This window comes from Varanus komodoensis, unplaced genomic scaffold, assembly GCF_004798865.1.
Source record: "Varanus komodoensis strain SLA01 unplaced genomic scaffold, ASM479886v1 scaffold1, whole genome shotgun sequence".
NCBI classification, from domain to species: domain Eukaryota; kingdom Metazoa; phylum Chordata; class Lepidosauria; order Squamata; family Varanidae; genus Varanus; species Varanus komodoensis.
The window spans coordinates 104,400,650-104,426,317 of NW_025335268.1; the positions used below are offsets into that span (position 1 = coordinate 104,400,650).

The following is a 25,668-nucleotide window of genomic DNA, read 5'->3' on the forward strand; positions in this document are numbered from 1 at the left end:
TACATTAAACCTTAGTTTACTTGCACCATATGGAAACATGATTGTGCTCAGATGTTTTTTATTCTGGCTACCCATAAATTAGATTGTTCTTTAATTTACAAGGCTGAATGCAAGAATTAATTCCAATTACTACAATTAAATGGAGCCTTACCAATGTAAAAACAAACACGACGATTACACAGTTGTTATTATATCAAATCATAAGGGGCAACTTCATGAATAGAATATAGGCCAAGAAACAGATGACATGGCAAGAAAGCAAGGGAATGAAGTGGAACTGAAATGGGGTAATTGTTAAAGGAAGAAACCGATAAAAGAAGACTGAAAACAACAGATGATCAGGAAGAATTGAATATCTTTAAAAATGAAGAAGCAAAAGGCAAAATAAGATTAAATTAAACAGAAATGAATCGACTGACTGGAAAAGAAGGCTTGTGGTCAACAGCAAACCTTGCAAGAGAATGTTCACATTTCATTATATACCAGGATATATATTGTAGTAACTGGACATACATTTATATTTGCAAAATGTGATGGACTTATTCTTCTGTAATGCTCACTTTTTAATAAGAAAACTGTGATGAAACACACACACAAAGGTTAAATAAGGAACTGCACAGTATTGGTCATTATTAAAACACTCATATTAGTGACTTCATTGGGCTCTAAATTTTATCAGCTTATAAAAAAAGATGAAGTTCATAAATATCAAGTTTACTTTTGCCTTTGAAATTGGGAATAGCTATTTTAATATTGTTTCAATTTTGTTTTAACATTTTAATATGGTTTTATTGGATAAATCCAACATAAATCAGAAATAGTTGGATTTATCCCAACAAACCCATTCAGATTAATGCTAGATTTAAGTCCTATTCCTTTCAACAGGTCTACTTCAAATAGCACTCAAGCCGGACTTTACTCTTTGCTTTTTTATAAGTTTCATGCATTTATTTGTATTTGAAATGTTATGCATGACCTGAGCAACATTTGTGAAAAGGTAATATAGAAATATTATCTATCAATAAATTATTGTATTTACATGAAACACTGTATGGTTAGAATGAAAATTCTCTCTAACCCTAACCCTAGTTATCATAGCCCAATGTCATTAAGATAATATTAAATATAAAAAATCAAAAGCATTAAAAGACTATATTCCACCATTACATAGCCATTATGCTTCCATAGAACTAGCATAATTTCTAGAAATTTAATGGCAACAAAAGATTATTTCTTTCCTCCAAGGTTGAATTAGTCAGTTTATGAAGGAGAGAGAGAGAGCGCGCACATGCAATAGTTTTTAAACACAAGCATTCTTAACTAAATCCATTAGATAAAATAAAGATTAAAAAGTGTTATTACCAACCTCTGATGCTGCTCCTGTAGGTGATCTATGATTTTTATTCTGTCCAGCAGATTCTGAATCTCAGCCTTCTGGCGATTAATAATTTCTCTGTATTTTGATAATTCATCTTCTGTTCTCAATCGTTCATCCTCTAGGCATTTGGCCTAACAACAACAGAACTTGTTAAGATAGGTAGTATATTTATTACTTCTAGTATGTTTTACTAGTTGCTTGAAGCATAAAAACATTAACAAACATTAAACAAATACATACATTATAGCTACATCTTAACCTATTTCTCTGTTCCTAAACGTATTCTGTCATCCTGTTTTTCATTTGAAGTCTCCTTCTCCCAATTGGTTACAGTCAGACTAACCAGAAATGAGCCATAGAGAGCTTTGTGCTGTGTACTTTCCCCTCCACTGCAGCTGTGAGTCTGAAAGCTGTCATTTCCATTTCATATTAACCACAGTGGGCTGCATCATCCAAGTTTGGTAAACTATGGTTAACCTTAACTAATAATAATAGAATAGGCTAACTTCAAACTGGATACCAAAAAGCTGGCCTGCTTCTACTAACCATCCTTAAGATTAGACACAGTTTAGGGCTCAGACCCTGATGGCCATCTTTCACAATCCTTGGTTTGGCAGCCACTGATAACCCATCCAAAGTGTCTGAATGGCACCTTGGTGGAGGGGGTTGAGTCTGTGGCTGGCAAACATTTCTTCTTTAAATTTTGCCCTCAATTTCACAAATATTTGCTTTTTTAAAAAAAAGGAAAATTAGTTTCGTTTGTTCAAGTCCCTTCATGGCAAGATCCTCAGTTTTTTGTTAGCGTGTTTTGCTGGGATTATCTTCAGGGTGGTACAGATTCTGCACTTCTCCCCCGAGACTCCAGCTACTTCAAAAAATGCATTCCCTCATTTTGCCTGGGGAAATGGAGTTTTGACAGCTAGCTAGTTTTGACAGTGCAATGGGGATTTGGACTGGAACATACACAGAGATAATGCATAAAGGAAATTTTAGACTGCTGTATAATACATAGTTAGGTTTAGGGTTCTCATCAGAATCCAATGAATCAATCAGTTGTCACGTTGCGAAAGTAATATGGGTACTTTGGCTTACCCTTATATTTTCAGAGAACAAGAAAGAACATCCTTCAACATATCCTAAAGATGAGAAATCAAGTAGCAATAATGAAATGCAATAGTATTGCTGTTGACTTCTCAATAGTTCTTTCCTCTCTTTCATGATTTTAAAATTGAATTTAGTAACAGTGAACATTTTTCCCCACTTCTATCAGCAGTTTGAAGATTCTGCTCATTTATTACAGTTGGATAATTACATTTATCTATGGAACAAGAACTGAAAAATGCATACATTTTGTGAGGACATAAATCAGAAAACAGGGTTCATCATAGACCCTTATGGAGTATATAAAATGGGTACCTTACCCTAACCCAAATGATTGTTAGCAATCTCTGAGAATCCCTATCTGGCACACAAATTAAAATTTGTGGCGGCACTCAAGATCATGGTAACTTTCTACAATTAATCTTGGTTTCAAAGTCAAAAGAGTCGGGCATAGTGCTGAACCAGTATCCTTAGAGATGCTCTTTCATTTGCTTGAGGTAATTAAAAATCTTCCACAGCTACAAGTCAATTTCAGAAGAAGATACTTTCAAGGTCAGGAAAAGAATGGTGGCACAGAAAAAGTCTGCTGCAAGAGTTATTTGAGACAGTATACTTATTTCAAATACTTTGAATATTCTGCCAACTTCAGTACTTCTTATATTAGAACACTTGAAAAAACAAATTGCCCATTTACAGTGCTTCTAATAAGTAATACAATACAGGAAACAAGTCACTGAAGGGAAGTGATTGTACAGTTCTGCTGCTTATCATAGTTTTTGGATTCATGTTGATTATTAGCACAATACCATTATATAATCATACTTTCATAGATGCTTCTAACGATTAACTCTGAAGAAGCAGATTTGGAGCACAATCCTATGCATATTTAGGCAGAAAGAAGTCCTCCTATTCTCAGCACACTCCAGGTAGCCATACTGGCTGCAGAATGCTGGGAGTTGTAGGCCTTGTTTATCTAAGCTTGCATGGGGCAGCACCTTTTGGTGATGGATTTTCCACAGACCAAACAAACACACCTGAAAGTCAAATGTGCACACTCTATGTAACCAATCTGTCTAGGTATAAAATTAGCTATCCTTATGTTTGCATCCACTCTTGGGGCTACAGGGAAATCTTGTTCCTCACCTTTGTCCTTAGGGTTCGCAGCTCATCCATGCCTTCCTTAAATGTTCGCTTCACATCTTCAAGTTCTTTTATTTTTGCTTGATGTATCTTTGAAAGAGAAGAGCACAGCTATGAATAGGATTCAGAGGAAAATGGGATCTTACCTCCTTCAACCCAGAGAGCGTTTATAATTTGGATCATGTTCTCTCCTGCTCCCCCAGGAGTAGCCTTGTAATAATATTTATCCCTTATTAAAGTGATGACTAAAGAAGTATGTTTTACCTCCAGATGATCAGACCTTTCCTGCAGGTGTTTTTCCAGTTCTCCTTTTGTAAGTCGGAGTTTTACATCCAATTCATTGGACTTAATTTCTTCAGATTCCTAACGGCATTGCAATTTTTAAAATAAGAATAGGAATAAACATTAGGAAATCAAATACTGAACTTTAACACCCCATTCAAAATCCCCTATATGAACAGTCAATATAATTTTATAAACAAAATATTTTATATATCCAAAAAGTATCTCAAAATTTATTGTACAAGTCACCTACCACACATTTACTATCAAAACATTATATCGTTATTTTCTAGTAAGTCAGGCTTGGAAGCAGTTGTTCTTTGTATCTGCATGAAATATCCAAATGTGTGTGAACTGTGTGCATTTCACTAGAGAGGTATACATGCTTCCCCTTCAGACATGACAGCAGAAAAAGGGAAAGTGGGTGCAAGATCAAAACAGCTCTTCAGCTGATAAAGGTATACCTTCCTCCTGCAAACCACATCACCAAAGGGCAAATGAACAGGCTGTGGGGTGACAGCAGATGCTACTGTCTCTGAACAGATCCATTTCCCCTTTGCCTGGCGTCCGATGTCATTTCTCAGACTCTTGGGAATAAACTAGGAGATACTGATTGCAGGAGAGTTATGCAACCACCTGCATGCAATCTCTAAGGATCTTAATATTGAAATAGGGAGAGCTGTACTATCTAGGTATTAAACCAAAGTTACACCACTTTTTGATGTTGCATATATTCTATGTTGCTGACACAGCACTCTCCACAGGATTAGAACTCAATTCTGCTTGCCTGACAGAGGGCAGCTTGATCCTGAGACACACCGAAGAGAAAAGCACCTATCAGAGATTCAAGCCCAATCCTATACATACCTAGTCAGAAAAAATGTCCTATAACCCCTAGTCTTCCCCAGACAGCATGGCTCTAGCTGCCTTAGATAGCACTTTAGGTGTCTCGGTAACAGAGACCAGGCACATGTTAGTTCACATATTTGGTCCCTAGCATCACCGCACGAAGACAGTGCTATACAAAGCACATGGAACAGCTGCAAGGTCTCCAGAGAACAAGTGCAATGTGGTACAAATTCAGAATTACTGCTGGTGATGGGAGCAGACCACAAGGACCGAGTCAGGTGAAACTGACACGCAAACCATAGTGTGGGCACCTAAGCACAACAGCTTGCTGTAGAAACAACTTCCCAACCAGATCAGTTTATGAAAAGGATGGCGTCATTTCAGATGTCTAACAGGGAGGTAACAGTAGACTTTGCAAGGAAATAAAACATATATGGAAGTTCAGCTGTATTTGTTTCATGTAAGATTACACCTACTTGGTACGTTTTTATTATTTCTTGGCAGTTCTTTCGGACCTGGTCAGCTTCCTCTTTTGCTTGAGTCAACTTCACTGTTGCCTCTTTAAGCCGATCTTTGGTGTCCTGGAAAATACATTGCCATTTAGTGGGAGTTAGCTCTTATTATGCAATAACATCAGTTATGCTGAGCGCAACACAGAAGTGACACAATTCAGGTTTAATACTGGCACCAGAAAAATAAATGAAACATATAAATGGCTCTGTTTTTTGAAAACCGAGAAGTCTCAAGTCTCAACACAAAGGATTACACGTAACCTTCTTCACAGTGAACAGGGAAAGAAAAGCAGGCCTTCACTGCCTCTCTTAAGAGACGGAGGGCATCCATGAACATTTCCGCCCCCTTCTTTATATATAAAGTGCAACCATTGCATATTATCTTTTTAAGCAACAGAAGGTTACCGGCAAAATAAGCAAGTTATTCAAATGTATGCAGAGGGCAGGTTTGCCCAAGAACAAGCCATAGTGTTTTCTTGCCAGTGTTGACCTGTCATGTTATCTGAACCCCATCATAGTATTTCAGCATGGTATGTTTGGTTTTTAGAAAGCACATGCAGAAAAAAACACCTGTTCTGTGTTTTTCAGTATGACGGCAGCTGACTGTGTCAAACCCAGAAAACACAACTCATCATGGTGCCAAGGCCAGAACCAGCAAGACATCTGGCAAAGGAGGCCCAGTGCTGCTCTTACCAAACAACGAGCCAGAGAGTGACACAGACAGCTGCTATTTTCCTCTCTGCACATACGCAAAGCCACAGACCTTTCTTGCAAACTGTCCTTTATTGACCAAGGCACTCTGCAGACACACTAACACCCAGAATGAATCTCTGAGCATGCCAGAGCAGTTGGTTGAACCCAAGCTAGTATTTAGTTCTAGGAACTCTCCTTATGAGTATGTTTGGGCCCCACCCTTTCAAGAGGGGCATTTTGGAAATGAGCATGCCTCCTCTCTGCAAGCTGAGCCTTTAATTGGGCCATCCTTGCCTGCCAACGTCATGTCACGGAATGAAGAGCTATACATGCCTCGTCTGTCACTGAGAAAATCCCCTGTTCCAAGCCTCTGCTCAATAGCTGTACATCTTGGTTATTCTCGGAGGCTGCCTGGGCACCTGGGGAGTCTGGCTTTGAGACAGCACCCCCACTTCTCTCATCCCATTGTCTGCGTTGCTCAACTGATTCCCTTGCCATCTCTCCACATGCATCAGAGGGAAGGCCTCTCATGTGCAAGTAGGAGAGGTGAAGATCGCTGGGCAGCAGTGCCCAGTTGGGGCTTGTGCCACTCAGCCGACTGACCCACTGACCCCATTCTCACTCCCACTCGCCTGAGAAGGATCCTGGCTCTGGGACTAGAAAGATGCTTGGCTGGGTGCCAGGTGAGGGATGCCTTTCTGGCAAGCAGGAGTGAGCAACAGGGAGAGAACCCCACCTCCTCATTTGTTGCTGCTGCTTGTAAGAGACTCACTCTGGTGGGCACTGGGTTGGGGACCTCTATCTGGCAAGTGGGGCTGGGAGAATCACCTAAGCAGCCTCACAAAAAACCCATAGCATTGCACTGCTAAGTATCATAGGTTTGCCTTTTATGCCAATTGTCTTCCCTTTCACCCATTTTCAACTTCTCTGCTACAGACACTTGAAAAGACTAGATATGAAAGATGGCATATTGAGAACTCTTTCAACACATACTTTCATTGTATTAAAATGATTTGGCCTGTGTTACGTATCACTCTGCAACTGATTTTTAACCGTCTTAGCTAAGAAGGAATGTATTAAATTTTGCACTGTATCTTTTAAAAGAGGAGAAAAACAAGAGCCACAGTTAATCTCTTTACCAGCAGAATACTGACCTTATGTAAATCCATTTCAGCTTTCAATTTGTTTTGAGCCCATTTCACTTTGATCACATGAGAGTTGATTTCTTCCTTCAATTTTTCAATTTCTTTTGACATTCTGGTAGCCTCACCTTCCTTTAAAAAGTTAATTTTTAGAGCAATTTAGAAATGTAGCATTTTACATCATTTTTTAATCAGTTACCTTTCCACAAGCAGCTGAAATTAAATATAGACACAAGGCACTTAAAACCCAACACAAAGCATTAGGAGAGGGAAATCTTCTTGGTGTGAAGAATGATGCCACCCTGTATCTGTACTATTTCATGGCAACTTGGATGCAAGAGTCTTATTTATTTAAAGTTTTTATGGACTGTTCTATAGCAAAACACTCAGAATGGTTTATAGAATAAACATAATCACAGTAGCAAATCCATAGTGATTGTAACAATTCAAGAACAACAAAAATCAGTAAAAAATAAAATGATGTTAATAACACAATAGACATAGATCCGCAGCAACCAATCAAACCTTACCTAAATAAAAACCAGCATAAAATCATAACCATCTTGTTCAACAATTAAAATAGAAGACCCTTCCCCTCATAGCCCATATTGGCAAGAGCTTACAGAGAAGAACCACCAGAGATGGCCTTAGGGTCTGGGAAGGTGCCTATGGAAAGAGGCGAGCCTTTAAATATCCAGGCCCTAAGTCGTTTAGAAGGCTTTATACGTCGATGTGACCACCTTGGTGTGCCCGGACATGAACTGGTAACCCATGCAGTTGATCAATAATGGGGATTCTATGTCCATACCAGCCCATCCATTAGCAGGCAGGCATACCTGTGTTCTGTACCTACTGAAGTTTCTGGACGATTTTTAAGAGCAGCCCCACGTAAAGCAGAGTGCAGCAGTCCAATCTCTGAAAAGCCTTTGAATCTCTCTCTTGCAATCAGATGGCATCAATTACATTGCAGTGCTAATGCAACAGCTAGCATTGCATGGGCTAGCAATACCAAACGGCATCCAATATGAACACTTAAAGCACTTAAATCCCATCTCCCTAATCCAGGAATCTCTGGTGGCTTACTTCACCTTTTCTTATATCACCCCTCTTACTCCCCTATCTCTCCTCCTCCTTCCTTCCCCTTGTTCTTCTTCATTTCCTCTATGTTAGCAAAAATATGGAGAAATATGGGAATGGGGGTACTAGGGACATAGGAAGCTGCCTTATGCTGGTCTTTCTAGTGCACTATGATCAAAACTGACCTGTGGTAAACCCCAACCAGGATTTCAGCAAGGGTTGTTTCCTAAAGCTACATGGAGATACGAGGGACATCACCTGGAACCTTCCGTGGGCAAAGCATGAGCTGTCCCCCTAAGCTAACATTCCTTTCCCTGGTAGGCTCATTCTGAATTCTAATTTTAACAAAACTGAGTATTTTTTAAAAATCTTAATGGAGAAGAGAAGGAGGACACAAAGCACTTGGTATAGAAAAAAGCATTCTAGTAAGTTTTATATTCTCATTACAAAGCAAAGAAAAACATTTTTAAGTGTCATGTATGAACATGTGTTTACATATAATCTAGTGTCAAGGAATCTGCACATAACACCACATGGGGGCAGCAAACCCTTCAAAGTACTGAGAAATGTGAAATAATTCTAAAAGTGGTTTCTTGGTATGACTTCTGGCCTAGGGTTCCTTTGCAATGTTTTGAGGATTTTGAAAGTCTTTCACCGCATTTTATTGTGCAATGACACACCCAAGAAAACCCTAATTAAATCTGCTCTCTGGGCTAGCTCAAAGCCAGTATATTGTTTTCACCCTTTAGATAAGGGTACAATTGAAAGCATGGTTAGACAGAAAGTTCAGTAACTCCGAGCATTCCTCAACCAGTCATCCTGGCACCTCCCAGATCGGAGCTGGTAGCTTTACTCTATGAGTAAATGCACTATATAGTAGAAAACCAAATGTACAATGTTAAACTTTACACCTGACACATAAATATTCCAGGAAACTTATCCTCCTAGGACAACGTGCCATAATATGGAACCCTCTAGATGTTTTTAACTAAAACTTCCACCACCTGCTACCAAAGTCTATGTTGGCTGGGTCTGCAGAGAACGTTGGTCCAAAACATCTGCGGTGTACTAGGCTGGAGGAGATTGCCTTAGGTAGTTAAAGGTTCTAAGGACAACTAAACCCTCCATCCTTTAGTCAGGTCCACAAGAATCTCTCCCCATAATCTAAAATCCAAAACAGGCCATGTATTCTTTGGCCAGTTAGCATCCAACAGACCGACTGGGGTGAGGATCTGCTGCCACAGAAGGATAGCTTTATTTTTTTTTCTATTTTACTACTCCCCCTCATTACAGGAATGCTTAGCTGCATATCTTTACTCTGACCCCATTATCTTCCACTTCACATTCAGATGCATAAGAAATAAAATTTGAATGTTTTCATCCATTTCTAGAACTTGAAGGAAGTGCAAGCAATATAGAACTACTAGAGATACGAGTAATATACCTTAGCTTCAAAGAGCTGATGAATGCGTGCTTTTTCCTGAGAAAGCTGCTTTATTTTGTTAGTGTGCTTCTCTATTTCTTTATTTGCATCCCTCAATTTTCTTTCTAGTGCTTCCTTTTCCTTTCGGAGGTCTAGCGACTCCTTTTCTCCTCTAACGTACTTCATTACCATAGCTTCCTTTTCTTGGCGCGCTTCTTCACATTTCTTATTTGCCTTGAATATCAAAATAAAAGTTTAATGTCAGTAATGAGAGTGAATATGTATTTCCCCCACCAATCTGGCCCAATTGATAAGAGTGTTCACTTCCATTTTGATTGATTCTGTTTTGTCCTGTTGTTTAACCCAAGCAAAGTTAGATCATCATAACTATGGTTTGTTGAAACAAGTCAACTTCAAATCACATGCCACAGAAACCAAACATGCTAAGATCAACACTTTGGGTTCAGACAATACACTAAGCTGGGGTAGATAATCTGTTGCCTCCCTGATGTTTTGAACTACAACTCCCATCAGCTAGCAAGAACAGTGATCTGGGATTATGGGAGCTGTGGCCCACAGCTTCTGGAGAGAGCAGCTCTTCTGAACTAAGTTGTAGTTAACTGAAAACAGAAATGGAAGCTTCTCCTCCTTGGGGCAGCAAGGTAGAAGAAGGCAGAGGAGAGAGCCTGAGTGTCATGGCAACTCATCCTCATAGTAGCAAACCAGTGCTCAATCTTATGTACAAACTCTCACATTGTGTTCTATTCTTTTTTTATCATATTTGTATACTGTCTTTTCTCAGAAGAGTTTCAGACCCAAATATATAAAGTTATGCTAGTTTGGTCCTCTTTGGGGTGGGCAACTTCCAGATTATTTGGCCCACAACATCAGCCCTAGTTTTCATAGCCAGTGGTGAAGGATGATGGGACTTGGGGCCCTACACATATTTTTGGATCATAAGTTGTCCATCCTTGAATTGGAGCAAAGTGGGGTTTCGACTTCTTTTGTCCAATAATACTATATTGCACTGATAATCTTAAAAGACATTTTACTTGCCTAGATAATGGCAACAGAACATGGAAGAGTCGTACACAGTACTGGATTTAGCAAACAGCTTTAATTCCAATTTCACTCTTTATCAGATCCATTGCAAAACTAATGATTCCATTTACTTGGATAGTTGTTTCAGTAGTAGTTAATTCAAATACACAAACTACTAAACATTATGGTAGCGGCAACATGCAAAAGTCACCTTTTTTGGAGTAAGTGACATGTCAGAAGTGATCAACGACAAATGTTATTTGCTTCTTATGACACACAGCAGTTTTTTCTTCTCATCCCCAAAAGAATCCACTGCTCTATAGAACAGTGCTCTACAGAGAAACTGAAAAGTACAGGATTTCTCCCATACTACCAAACTACACACCTACTTTTCATATAGGCCCACTGATTTCAAACTATGGCATTTTTTACGTTTACAATTTTCATAATTTATATGTGAGGGGCTAAATGTTATACTTCCACATTCTCCAAAATTTTTAAGCTCCAAAATTTAAGTTTTAAAATCCCTCAAAAGGCACCTGGTCTGTACGAAAAGCCATCTCTTTGTGTAGTTGCTGTATAGCATTTTTTGCAGCAGCATCTTGGGAAAGAAGTTTATCCTTAGCAGCTTTAACTTCTTTTTGTAGATCCTCTATTCTGGCCTCTAACTGCAAACAGAACAGCAGGGAATAACAGACCTACGTCAGTATGTACATCATCCATAAGGCAAAAAAAAAAAAGTTATATCCTTATTTGCAACTTGAGTAAACTTCTTAAAAACTAGACACATAAGATGTTATGACGTTTGCAGCTTGGGAGCAATTATCCTCAAGATTGCGACTGCTGCAACTCGAAACAGCAACATGGATGTGTGAAAGAACTACACAGTGGTGTTTCTGCAGCAGCAGCAAATCATAACCATCCCATTTTTTTAAGCTTGGTTTTGGACAAGAGGGCCAACACACCTTATTTTTTAATTCATATAAGCAGCTTCAAATATCCATATTATAGCTTAGTGTAAAGCGAAGTTTAAACGGGAATCAAAATATTTACCTGAAGGGCTTTTCTGCACTGTTTCACAAAAGGAACAATGTATTTTCCCCCAGAAAGCATGCTAAAAACTAATTTTTCTTCTAGATGGTACTATAAGCAGTTAGGTGGCATGTAATTTTTTTCGTTTCATATATTAGCTAGTAACACTGAATAGATGCCAATTACAAATACAAATATGTATTTCAAAGTTGCATATGAGTGGTTGCGGGCAATATCATGCACTGTTCTTTAGATTGCTAAAAACTAATTAATGTGTTTTTTCTTAAATTTAAACAATGCAAGGGAAACATATATAATTGTCCTGAAAGTTTTACAATGAAAATGTCTATATTTATAATAATATTTAAATCATATTAAATACATTTTAATTTCCTCCCCTCATATATACAGCTCTCATATGTACGGTGTATTGGATTACTACTTTTTAGCAGTAGTAAAAGTACAAGAAAAGTAAATGAAACGTGGTGAAATGTATTATACTAGATTAAACTGATTTTTTTTCTGATGTACATTATCTTATTAACCTAATTTGCCTAGGAAAATTTTCCAACCCAAAGGTTTGTCAGAATACCAATATCTTTAATTGCAAGGCTATTCACACATAAATAGCTACAATCCTACAATCAATGGAAAGGGGCCATAGAATTTTGTCAGCCATCTTTCCTGTGAGCAGAGAGGAAGATGTGCCATTGGAAAAGGTCCCATTGCTTCTCCATTGTCTCTGCTCTGATGGCAATAGGGATCAAAAAGCTGCATGCCAAGGAGTAAACTGGAAGAGGCTTGGATTCACTGGACCCAAAACCCCATTGTTCCCTGACTTCTTTCCCCAAATATGGGGAACTATGCCAGCCCTGGAGCTACTGTAAGGAATTACTCTCCAGTGTGAGTAAAAAGAAAAAGAGAAGAAAATCCGGCAAGTTACATGTAAGCAGAAAGGAAAAAATGTCTGCCCCACTCCTCCCTGGCAAAAGTTCCCTTGCCATATGGAAACCAGAGATTATATCAGTGGTCTGCCAACCAACATTCACTGCTATGGAAATTAAGCCCCATAGAAACCCTTTCTTGGTTTTAGACTGGAACTACAATGGCATGAAGAACAAACCACCAAGTCAAAGATCACTTTAGGAATGACAATATGAACAAACCCACCAAGTATGCAATATGTCTCAAATATGACATTAATAGACATAATATGACATAATATTATGACATAATATGACATTCCTATACCTGCTTGATAATGTTGAGATGCTGTTTTTCTGTTTCTGTTCTTTTTTTCAGCTCATCTCTTAAGTTGTCCTTTTCTGAACAAATGTCCAAAATTAGTTCCTGGTGCTTTTTGTTTTCTTTAATCAATCTGTCCATTAAAATAATTAAAACAATAACTGAGAAGGCAAAGCCCAGCAGTAAGATGTAAGCATTATCAAGACAACTACCTCGCCAAATTCGGAACTGCCAGAGAGCTAACATTTGTTCAAGGTGGACCTCCCTGGGGCAACTCCAATGAGCCACACTCAGGATACCACTCTTTGGCTTTAGTGACATTCTCTCCATTTTCAAAGTACAAAGTACGGTATTACCAACATTTTTAGTGACAGAGCAGAGCCTTCCAGTATGCCTAGTCTACTATCAATTATAGTACAATTATTAACAATGCAAATCAGAGGCAGAAGGCTATTGACATTTTAGCTAGATTTGTGATGGCCAGAAACCATTAAGCAAGTTGCTCCCAGTCCTATCTCAGTCCTAACCCACCATGTTCTGGCTATATTCTGTCCCCAACTGTAGAAATAAATGTTTATGGCATGACAACTGCCCAAAGCAGCAGTTGCCAAATTAACAAAGCTATCTTGTTCTGCAGCACCAGTGTAAAGCTTTGGATTGGAATGCCACCCATTTTGCAACTAATATTTCCAACAATGCCCAAACAGAAGTACTTTGAACCAGGCGATGACATTCAGAAAATGAGCTAAAGGTACAACCCTATGCAAGTTTAGGCAGAAAAGGGGAGTTACAACTTCCGGCATGCCTGAGCAAGCACAGTTTTTTTCTGTCTAAATTTGTATAGGACTATGTTTTACATCTTGGAAAACTGAGATGCAGGCTGGAGAAGAAGGCAATCTAAGGCACTGGCAGAAGTAATACTTTCCTGAGATAAGGAGAGAGAAGCAACCCTAGGACTATAGCATTTCCCTACCTAGTTCAGATTGACGGCTGCAACTAAGTCTTTTGATGCTCTGATATAGGCAAATACTTTTACTACAGCTTGCTACAACCTGTTCTTTTGCTATTGATCTCAGTTTGAGAGATTTCCCTCCTTCCTCCAAGGCAAGGATGGGCCACACACAGTTTGCATGTATCCGTTGCTGCCTCCAAATTTAAACAAACAGAAAATGGTACCCTCTATAAATAAAGTTTAGCTCAGTAGCAAGTTAAATTTAGCCTTTTAGTGCTACTGAACACGATGCAGCAGCTTGTTGATGAACTTAGGCAAAATGCCAGCATTTTTTAAACATCCCCCTCCCATTCCTACTGAATCCCATGGCAAGGGGCATCCATAAGACTAAAGAAGTCCCCAAACATTCTGCAGCTGCCCATGCAGTAATTACAATTTATTGTGTGGCTTGTCATATGAATAATCTTGCATAGTTCTAGCCATTTTGCCAATAACTGCAGGGTACTGAGGACTCTCCATTTATGGTAATATGTAAAGTTGTTCTAAAAATTGCAGCCTGTGAAGAACTACTGATACCAAGAGGTTAGTTTACCCTCCATGCTCTGCTTAGCTCTTTTTACACATAAGAAAACTCTTAAGATCTCCTTAGGAAGGGTGCAAAGTAAGACTGCAACATAAGAGGAGTCCCACTGCATCAGACCACAGGTCCATCTAACCCAGCTCCCTGATTCCAACAGCAGCCAAGCAGATGTCTGTGGGAAACCTTTAACCTGGTCATGAAGGCCTTTCCATTGTTTGTCCCCAAATATTTTTGGTATTTAAACATACACCATATCTGAACAGGCAGGTTCCATTTAACAATTGTGGTCAATACCTATTGAAAGATCTATCTTTCACAAATATGTCTGTTTCAAAGCTATCTAAGCCCAACATCCTGTGCTGTTTTACGTACATTGGTAATGTTGAAGTATGACTATCACACACGATATAAGCTGGAGTCCAAGAGCACATAAAATACAAGTATCAGATTTAACAAATATCTCACACTGATTCCTATGATACTCTAGTTTGAAAGTTTGAATTTAAAAAAATGAGTGGCATTTAATGGTTACAAAGCATTTCCATGTGTACCAGTTAATACTGAGAGTGATGATCAGGGTGTTGCACTGGGCTCTGGGAGATTCACATTCTAGTCCCCTCTTAGCAACAAGGTTAACTGGGCTTTGGGCTGGTCACAGACTCTCAGCCTGACCTACCTCACAGGGTTGCTGTGAAGATAATATTGAGAGAAGGTATAGAATTATTTAAGCTGCCACAACTTCCATGAAGGAAAAAAGGCAAGATATAACTATGTTAAAATAAGAAATTGTGAAGAGAGAGCATACACATGCATTTAATTCGCTGATTTAGAATGGAGGAATCAAATGAAAACATTAGGTTTAGAGCTCAAACTATATGATGTTCTGCCCAAAGATGCCCCAAACCTCTTCAACTCTGCTCTAGGTGCCTTGTGAAAAGAACGGCCAACTGGATTTTGAATAATTCAGGCCACTTTTTGGTACTCTTGTGGATGAAGGGCAACATGATTACATTAGAGTAGTAGCTTGAAGGTTCAAAGCTGCGTGAATATAATTCTGTACACTTCTATCATTTCTCCCTTTATTCTCCTTTTTTAAGGCTGTACCATCTCAGTTTTTTTTTCCATTCCTCATGACGCTGTTACATGCCCTTGATCATTTTAGTTGCCCTTTTCCCAACCCTACAATGATGATAAACTATGGCCCAATATACCAGCGACAATGGAGGTTTAGGGGAAAAATACAGAAAAGAGGAAAAGGACAGCACCCAATTAGGTGCGGACTGTTCCTCCTTAACATGATTTTGTGCTGAAGACTACTATATGTCTTGTACCAGCCCTTGAAAATAGCAATCACAGTATGGCTACTGGTTTATTTCCCAGGCAACAGATAACTTCATTTTGAATCTGAATTTTAACTCTTTTCAAAGTGGACTGAAATTTAATTAACAAAGAGTAACTGACAGTGTAACTCACACTGATTAAAAATGTCTTCTGTTAGATCTAGAGGTTAGCAAAACATGGGGCTTAGCTGTTGCGGTTCTCAAGTTTGACTCACGTAGAGAACATTTCCTCTAATTGTGGGATCCAGCAGCATTTTTACTGTGTCACCTTAGAACTTAAACAGATGACTGTCTGGAAATTCTTCACACACTACCCTATCCAAGCAATCTGGTGTGCTTGGAAATTCTCTTTGCAAACACAGAGTATGCCCTAGGAAAGCCTTGGCTGATAATCAGCCCACAGGCAGGAATGATGTAATTCACTATACCTTATCAGAAGTGGCAATAAAGAAAAAAAGATCAAAGTACAGAATCGTTATTGTTGCACTCAGACCCTAGAGAAGAATGAGATGGGGCTACTTCCCATCCACACAGATTTTTCATACACATTTGTAAATTAGGAAAAATGTGATGACACAAGTATACATTTTTACATTTATTTGTACATTTTGAAGCAAGCTAAAGTTAGGAAGGAGATTGGACAGATGAGATAACACTCAAGGTTCCTTCCAACCCCATGAGTTGAGAAAATGAGTAATTATCTGGCCTTGCATTTTTGCAGCATCATATCAAAATATTCTAGTGATCTGGTTTGCACATCATGAAATCAATTCATCATTGTTTAAACCCAGGATTGGTCAGGGGTGAACAAAATGAGAATTTTTCTTCCCATTCCTGTCATTCAACTTTCAATTAATACCTCAAGAACACCCTGTTCCTGGGTTGTTTCATGATCTGGAAATAATGAACTTATATTGCTTATATGCTGAACAATCCAGCGTTAACACAACAATTGACCATGCTTTGTGGTTAGGCTAACTCTAAAGTTATTTAGTTCATAAACAATGTAGAATTTTCAGGTCTGTGCTTCACAAAACAATCCAAGAATGTGGCATTTCTGGGTTGTTAAGTAAAAGTAGAAAACATTACAGTGCATCTTGCAAGCTCCATTCATTTCTGAAATTCCTGGGTTAAAGAAGCCAAGGATTGCTGTTAAGATGTGTGAACTGGGTTACTGATTATGTATGTCTGATTATTTGCCATTATTTAATAACCCCCTTGGTTAGTAAGACATTTACCCAATTGTGCTCTCTCTTATCTTGCAACCCAGAGTTCATTATTTCAAGACCATGCAACAACCCAGGAATAGGGTGTTCTTGAGGTGTTAATTGAAAGTAGAATGTCAGGAATGGGAAGAAAAAGAAGTGATTAGTGTTAACATCTAGCTTATTACAGGTTTGAATTTAACTGGCTAAAGATAATTCACTAATGAACCACTACGGACAACTGCAGCCTTTTCTAACAGCTTCTAGGAGTTATAATCATGATGGCTTTGCACTGGCAGCAAAGTCTTCCTTTTACCTCCCAAATTTTTACAAGTGCCCTCTTCTCTACTGCAGACCTCTGTGCTGTATTCTGATGTCTCCAGAGGTGTCTCTCTAACCCTCAGAAGGAACTTTTCAAGGCTTCTGGGGACTGCAGTGAATACAAGGGATTGGGAAACACTAGATGTTCTGCCTCACATAAGCAGCTTGATACTTCCTACTTGCACCACCCCTGGGTACAACCTAGAGACAGAGGTCAACTAGAACAAAAGCAAAGTAGTTTAATGTGAATTAAATGCAACCAAAGAAACTAGATTTTTACTGCTCTCTCATCAAATCTTGTACTGTTCATTGTATTGTATTCTTTTAAGTATTTGTATCATTATATGTATATATACACACTCACATATATATATGACATCTTAGTCTTAAAACTGTTTGTAATCTGCCCAGATAACATTCATTATGGGGTGGGTTAAAACATGCAATAAATAAGTGTGAAGTATGTAGAAACTTTCTTCAGTGAAAACAAACAAAAAATACTACCCTGAACTTGATGCATTCATTAGTGTAGTGACCCTTTCTATTTTTATCACTTGTTACATGCAAAATGCCAGTCCAATGATCTCTTCCCTGGTGAAAAGTGCTCCTAAAAGCGGGTAGTATTTTGTACAGTCCATGGCCAAAGAGAAGAGAAAATAGATATTCCTTGTAGGATTGTTTTTTTCCAGTCTCACCAGTACTCCTGACTGAAATTTACATTACAAACACAAGTTAGAATGAAATGGTAGCCAAAAGGAAATGGTATGCATTCTCTTCCTACACACACACCAAATGCCTTCTCCCCAGGAAGCATTGCAATGGAAAGAGGCTGTTGCACTTACCAAAATGCAGGGTAGCAAACAGTCTGCTCACCAAGACCATGATCCCCAGAGCTACTTTAAATGAGCATAGTTTTAACTAAGGAGATGGTTTACTTTTTTCATTATTTAGAAGACCCTCACATCCAATTACAGATAGCTTTCAAAGCTACTTTCAGTTCCAAAACCACTAACATCTGGTACAAAAAAAACTACCAGTTGAAGCAGGAGGAGGAATCTACAAGCCTTGGTGCACAGAACTAATTGTGTACATTCCTAGTCCTTGTCCTTGACTGAAAAACCCTGTCATGAACTTTTAAAGCACATGGTCATTTATGCATTTGCAATGAAACTAACCTCACAGCTTCTTTGGTGTTTGTACAAGCAAACAGTTAAGCTCCAAGTACATCACTATAGTTACCCAGCAGAAAGCCTTAAACTCTACAACCAGCAACAGGGAACATTCATTTTTAAAGACAATCATGTGGACATTCACCCAGTACTCACTTCTTTATTGTGTGTTCTTGCTGCAGGTATTTGTCTTGCATGCATTTTTCAAATACAGCCAATGTAGCCTCACTCTTGCAAATGCCATTTGAAAGTTTATGATCTTTCAGGAGATCTGTTGACAGGAGCTCAGATTCTATTTCTTCTAGTAAAGCCTCCTGAGAGGAAGTGTTCTGTATTGTTGAGATAAGGTTTTTAGTACAATCTGTGTCATATGGACTTTCTGAACAGTCCCCAAAAGGCCTCTTCATATGATCCTCCAATAAGTCTGCCAGGGACTGATTTGCATTATTTGTTCTCAAAACCTGCTGTTCACTGTCTCCACCAGGTAAGCTATTGTTTCTTGTGGATGCATTTGTTTGTATTTCAAACAATTTTGCACAAGAATTTCCATGAAAATCTGGTGTAAGTTGTGTTTCAATTAAGTCTCCATCCCCACTTGCTTTGGTAGCTGGTGAACTGGGATCAGTAGCTGATGAAGTGGGATCCAACTCTTTGCTTTCTGTATTGAAAGTGCTTTTTTCATCTCCAGTGCATGCAGTGTGTAGACTATCCCCAATTTCCAGTTTTTTGCCAGCTTCCTCAACAGATGATGAGCTGAAGGATTCACTCTCAGCCCTTGAAAGGTTGGCCGTCCCCAGAGAATTTTGCTCTTCTGGTAAGTACTCATCCATCCTTCCAAGGATCTAGAAGAAAATTCAAAATACAGCTCATGATATCCAGAGAAAAGAGAGAAGAGGAAATCTTGAAACAACCTCGATCATTTCAGCTATTGGTGAAGAACTTTAGGAAATTGAATAGCCAGGAAATTTCAACTGCAAACTAATCTGACATAATGCAATGTGAGGTCACATAAGAGATATGCATAGTCCTTCTGCTGACCATAACAGTAGCATGAAATTTTATTTGTTATTTTTAACCACTGAATGTTATTGGAACTCTTCCTGATTTATATGGTACACATTAAAGATACAGATGATGATATATTTATTTATTTATTTATTTATTTATTTATTTATTTATTAAAACATTTTTATGCCGCCCCATTCGCCGAAGCCTCGGGGCGGCTTACAACATAGATAAAACAAGTTAAAATCCATATAAAATAATCTTAATCAAAACTCACATTATAAAATAAGCCGCCCTGGCCAGATAAAATTCAATTGTATTTAGCATTTAAAATGTTGCTTAAATAAAAAGGTCTTAGCCTGGCGCCGAAAAACAAATAACGACGGCGCCAGGCGGACCTCTCTGGGGAGCGCATTCCATAACTTAGGCGCCACCTAAGTTTAACAGTTTAGGTTCATTTACTATCATTTCATTTACAGTTCATTTACAGTTTAGGTTCATTTACAGTTTAGGTTCATTTACAGTTTAGGATATAACAGTTTAGGTTCATTTACTATCTGCAAACTAAATTTGGGATGCATGATCTTTTTATAGGACAAGCCTCATATACATCTGCACAATAGAGAATAATGCACAACACTTATTTTTTCATGGGGTTTATATATGATTAAATATACCTTTCCTGAACCTCATGTATAAAATTCCTTTCAATGTGGAACATTTGAGTACCAGGCACAGAACAAATAGGTCTTCACTTTTTGTTTCTTAGATGTCTCCAAAAGTCTAAAGAACAAAGGATGCTCCATACCTAGCCCTGCATTTCACATGAGCAAAGAAGAATTTGTTCCATTTTTGGATAACAACAAATACTGCTTTGACTTTATGGAATGTGTAAAGCTTACAAATAAAAGGTACTCCCCCATCAGCTAAATCACTGGGTTTAGTTAAACAGGTTTCACATGCTGATTAAAGAGAGGATACTTGGAGGTATCCTCTCCCTTAACAACCTGCAGGGTCGCTGGGATCATCAGATGGCACACTCCTCATGACTGGAGTCCAGCTTGAGAAGAGCATTAGTGTGATAGCTCCCTTTCTCTAGAACTCCCTGCCTCTGAAGGTTTGGGCAAGCACCACCTTGGTCTTGCTCTTTGTACCTCCTAAATATTTATTTCAGAAAGGCTTCCTTAACTGACAGACTACAGTTTTACCTTCATCTGTTTTACCTTTCTATTATTCACAACTCTGGAATCCGTTTAGTTGTTGACTGAAATAGTATATAAATGTGAAGGACGGATGGAAGGAATCAAATTACCAGTAAAGCATAAATATATCCCCAGTTGTAACCTTTGTCTGACTGTTTCTGCTCCTAAATAGGTAAGTAGCGGGTATTAAATTGGGACAAGGCTTTGATTGCCTATTGTAGAAGTAAAAAGATTAAGTTACTGAGGGACAAGGAGCTATGATATGAAGCCAGCGCTATCAACTAGTTTAATCTGTTCCTTTAAAATGTAATCTCATTTCCTTCCAGAATAGACAATAACATCAAAAGTCTTTGTGGACAATATTTAAAAGTACTAAATATGCCTTTTCTTCTCAAAAGATCTATTTTCATTTTCCTCTCTCTTTTAAAAGCATTGAATGAAATGGGTGGATTTTCTGGCATATTTCTTGCATATTTCAATAGCATTGATTATTCTTTGAACATCTGCTCAGAGATGAATGGGGGGAACCCATCAAAACCAAAGAGAGAGAATTAGAAAAGAGAGACAATACAGATTTTATAAAATGGAGCTGACAAAATAAGATTTATTAGCAGGTGAAAATGACTTTCCTCCCATCCCCCTAAAGCACCCCTTGACCCTTCTTCAAGGAGGCAGCTGGTATGGTTCTTTCCATGCTCCAAGGGGGAAGAAAAACAGATCTTAGATTCCCCCATTCGAAAATTAGAGCACTGTTTCCGACCTTAGGTCAGAGAATCCACATTATCTTATTTCCCTGCAGATAATGTCTAGGGCCACATAGGACTGGTCTCCCCATCAGCTCCAAGTATTTCACCTTGGAACAAAAGTATTATCTGAAAATGTATAGAGAAAAAACCTTGCGTTAACTAACAGCAATGCTGAGTCTCTCATTCTTTTCATCATCAGCATCAATTGCATTATACGTGGGAAAAGGATTGGAATTGAAGATTTTTTTACACTTTCAGTCATAGGAGTTCATATTTATTTATTATTTAAAACTTTTCTATACCGTCCCATACTTAAAAGTCTCTGGACAGTTTAAACAAAACAAGAACGACAACAATTGCCCAGCATCCAATGTTAAAATGTAAACTAAAACAAACTAACAATTAAAATACTTGGAGAATAAAAAGGGTTTTGCCTGATCAAAAGCATGTGCTGGCTTCAACAGTAAGGTGACAGTATAGTCCAATCTGGCCAAGCATGAGAATTATACCTTTAATGGTCTGTTACTCAGGTAAGTAAATGGAATGGCTGGAAATAGAGGGTGACAAACACACTTATTAGGTACAGAAAGAACTATCACACTGTTATGCATATGTCCCCTCTTGGCTTTTCTTTTTACAATTAATTGTTAAATTTATATCCTTCCTTTTTTCTCTAGACAGTACCTCAAGGTGGCTTACATGGCACTCCTACTCTCCATTTTATTCTCACAACCACGATGTGACTGGCCAAAAGGCAACCAGCAAGCTTTGTGGCTGAGTGGGGACTAGAACCTGGATCTCCTGACCACTCTAACCACTATAGCATACCAGTTCTTAAAAGGGAGCTATTTTAAATATCCCCAGGGTGTGGTCTTAAGAGTTGTCCATAGAAATTAGTAGACGAATCAACATTTCTGTAGCAGGAATGGGCACAAGTTATGTTCACTCCCCTCAAACGAAATAAAATAATAAAATGGGGGAAATCAAAAGGTTAGTGTGGACAGAGAATGCCCAGTGATCAAGGAATGCTGACTAATTTTGCAGGAAGGAAAGAGAAATTAAACCTCTGAAAAGACATGCTCTACACTGCAATAATTTTTCTGTAGGGACTCAGTTCATTCCTGTACAGCAGTACTCAGAAACAAGTTTCTTCTGAATAGATTATGTCCAATTAGATTTATTCCTAGGTAACAGCATATACAATTGCAGCCTGTCTTTTCCCCATCAGTCTTCTCACAAGAATTCTCCTAAAATAATCTTTGCACTCTGGCCAGGATCCAATTGCAGATGATCTCCAAGATGAAGTTCAGTACAGTATAGTGCTTAACTACGTGGAGTGGATTTTGACCAGTATAAGGTAATGAATAACAAAATGAATAACCACCAGGAAAAAGTAGATTGGGTCTTATATTCTATATCTGAGTGGCTATGACAATGACAAATAGACTCATAACTGGAAGGGGAAATCTTGAGTTTAACAAAGCTCAATACACAGAAATGCCAACTTTTTCAAGAAGATGCTATTGGAAAAAATAAGTTTAAAGACCCCACACAAAGCTAAAAGTCAGGGCATATAACAAACTAAGAAGAACACTAAAAGAGGATAGATGTGGGTTACAGCACTGCATACTTTAATAGAGACTGCTGGCCAATACATTTTTCACTGCATTATGTTTCTCTAGCCAAATTAAGGCAAGGAACAAGCAGAGCCTATTCCTACCTCTTGCAGTAGCCAACTGCATAATTTAACTATGCAATGTGTCAGTATTTTATCCATCCTGAATCTTTCACCATTTAGTCCCTGGGTAGACTCAAAGTTCCAGTATTATGAAAACAAGAGATATTACTCTTTATTTACTTTCTCCACACCATGCATAATTTGGTACACCTCAGTCAAGTCTCCTTTTACTCACCGTTTTCTAAGCTAAACAAGTGCCAGCTGTTATAACAATACTACATGATGCATGTTAGCCAGTTTCCTTGATCCAATGCTTTTCACATTCACAAAACTGGGAAGATTTTCTCCTGCCTTAATCAGTGATTAAATTGTGTATTTCCCACTGTTGTCAAGAAACCAACACCACAAAAGATGGCAAAGCAAGCTCTCCTGAACTGCACTTAACAATAAAGGACAGCACCTTCAAACATGGACAGGGTGCCTTTTCCATACCATAGAAAACTACCTTTTAGGAATAATGAGCAGGAATTTCAAGGCAGATGGAATCATACCTCAGGAAGCTTGGGACATCTCCCTTCATATATGTTGTAGAGTTCAGTATCTACGTTACAGCATGCCCTTTTCTGAGGAAAACCTGACTGGTTCCTTCCTACCATTGGGATCAGTTATTAAATGAGGATTCCATGTGGGTGGGCTTATGTTGGCTCTGAGAAACCCAATTCTCTTCAAGAAAAATCTGCACCAAGCCACCTGGTGCAAATGATCACTAACTCTGCACTAAGGAAGTCCAGCTATAGTCTGCATAACAATCATTCTCCTTGACCTTAATCCACATGTTGGAACTCTATGCCCCTCAGAAGCCTTTCATATCCTACTGTGGATAGCTAATGCCTTCACTGCCAAATCCCAAATTCCTACTCTCCCAACCCTGCCAGTCAATGGGCTTTGGGATGTGTGTGCTAGGCTGGACTGAGGAAAACAGCATGCAGATAAGATCCTTTGTGTGCTGTCTTCTGAAGCACAACATGCTCCTGCAAGCCCACCAACAGGGAACACAATTTAAATGCGGAAGACAATGGGTGGGAAATTTCAACCCCAGATACTATCTTCCTTATTTAAACTGTACTTCCTATTGCCCAGATGGTTAGTGTTGAGAGACCCTCAGCTACTCCCAGCCCCAGTCAGCTGCGCTGGTGGTAGAGGACATATGCAGACCAGAGGGTTTTAAATTCCTGCCATAGGTAAGCCCTTGAATCTGTTTTCAGCCCCAAGGATACTCTTGCTGCATGTAACAAAGTAAAAAAGAAAAGCAGCCCTGAGCACTTGCAAAGGCCCTGCTTTCCCCAGTAAGCAGCCACAGCGTATCAGGATTTAGTGTTTACCATCCATTTCAGCTATGTAATGTATTTACATTACATATATTTACTTTATTTCTTTATTACATTAGTATCTCACCATTTTTCCTCCTGCAAGTAAGGATGTTGAAAAAAGTGGTATGTATTAACATACCTCATTAACAGGTAAGCCATCTTGATTTAATCTGCTGACTATGGACACAGTAAATAGCAACTATTGTGTCAACTTAACATCCAGTCCCAGCTGAACAAAGTACTGCATTCTTATTCACATGAACAAGCTGCAATATCATCATTAGTAGGAGAGAGTCATGAATGACAATTCTAATTGTGATACATATATGGACACTAAGGTTGCAGTTCTATATACCAGGAATAGATATCCTGCAGAAAACATCTGGGGGGTCCATTAGCTCTAGCCAGTATAGCCGAAGTGAGGGATCATGAGGTTGAAGGCCAAAACAACTGAAGAGCCACAGTTAAGTAACAATGGGGCTTACCTCTGAGTAGAAGTAGACAGGATTATGTGGTGACTGCCACACCAGTGTATTTGACAAAATGTGTTGAACGTAAGAGCAGGACTATGATTAAAACATACAAACAACACTTGACATAAGACTTTCTGCCACACTTTGCATTCTATTCAAAAGCACTGAATATTCTTGTATTCTTTTCTTAGTAAAAGAAAAATATGAGCAATATGGCTATCACCACTAAAATAATTAATAAGGAACACTTTTTCCATAATTTTCCCCATAAAGTTATGGAACACATTTCTATAATTTTTACATAATTCATATAGGATTCTTTTTTATAGAATTCTATAATTCTGTAGAATTCTAATTGCCTCTTCTGTATGCTTCCAGTCATACAGTAATTTATTGAGCATTTCCCCCACACCACATTTGCTTTCTCATATGCTTGCAGCAATGAGGAGACAGGATAGACATGTGTGTTTGCATATGTGACAGACTAGTGTGTGAGGTGCTAACATGTATGTGCACCTGTAAGTATAAGAGGTTTGGCGTAAACATGTCTGTGAGTGGTGAGCCAAGACGTGCATGGATGTTAGAGAAAGGCAGGAAGTGTGTACATATGGGCGGTAATCCAGAGTATGAGTGAAAAAGAGTAGGAGGAAATGAGTTGTCCGGCAGAGGGGTGTGCAGGGCCGGGGGAAGAGTTTTCTATTTATGAAACAGG

The 25,668-nt window shown here is 38.6% G+C and overlaps 1 protein-coding gene across 1 annotated transcript in view; it reads right to left on the reverse strand.

Moving 5' to 3' along the window:
• Positions 1-25,668, reverse strand: part of CCDC186 (coiled-coil domain containing 186) — a 44,854-nt gene that overhangs the window by 15,307 nt on the left and 3,879 nt on the right. Inside the window, exons 2-10 of the mRNA XM_044439327.1 lie at positions 18,639-19,324; positions 12,922-13,048; positions 11,178-11,306; positions 9,619-9,831; positions 7,110-7,229; positions 5,227-5,331; positions 3,884-3,982; positions 3,623-3,709; positions 1,367-1,509 (exon numbers count right to left, since the gene is read on the reverse strand). Of these exons, the coding sequence (XP_044295262.1) occupies positions 1,367-1,509; positions 3,623-3,709; positions 3,884-3,982; positions 5,227-5,331; positions 7,110-7,229; positions 9,619-9,831; positions 11,178-11,306; positions 12,922-13,048; positions 18,639-19,312 (1,697 nt within the window). The 5' untranslated portion in view covers positions 19,313-19,324. The remainder of the gene's footprint in view (positions 1-1,366; positions 1,510-3,622; positions 3,710-3,883; positions 3,983-5,226; positions 5,332-7,109; positions 7,230-9,618; positions 9,832-11,177; positions 11,307-12,921; positions 13,049-18,638; positions 19,325-25,668) is intronic.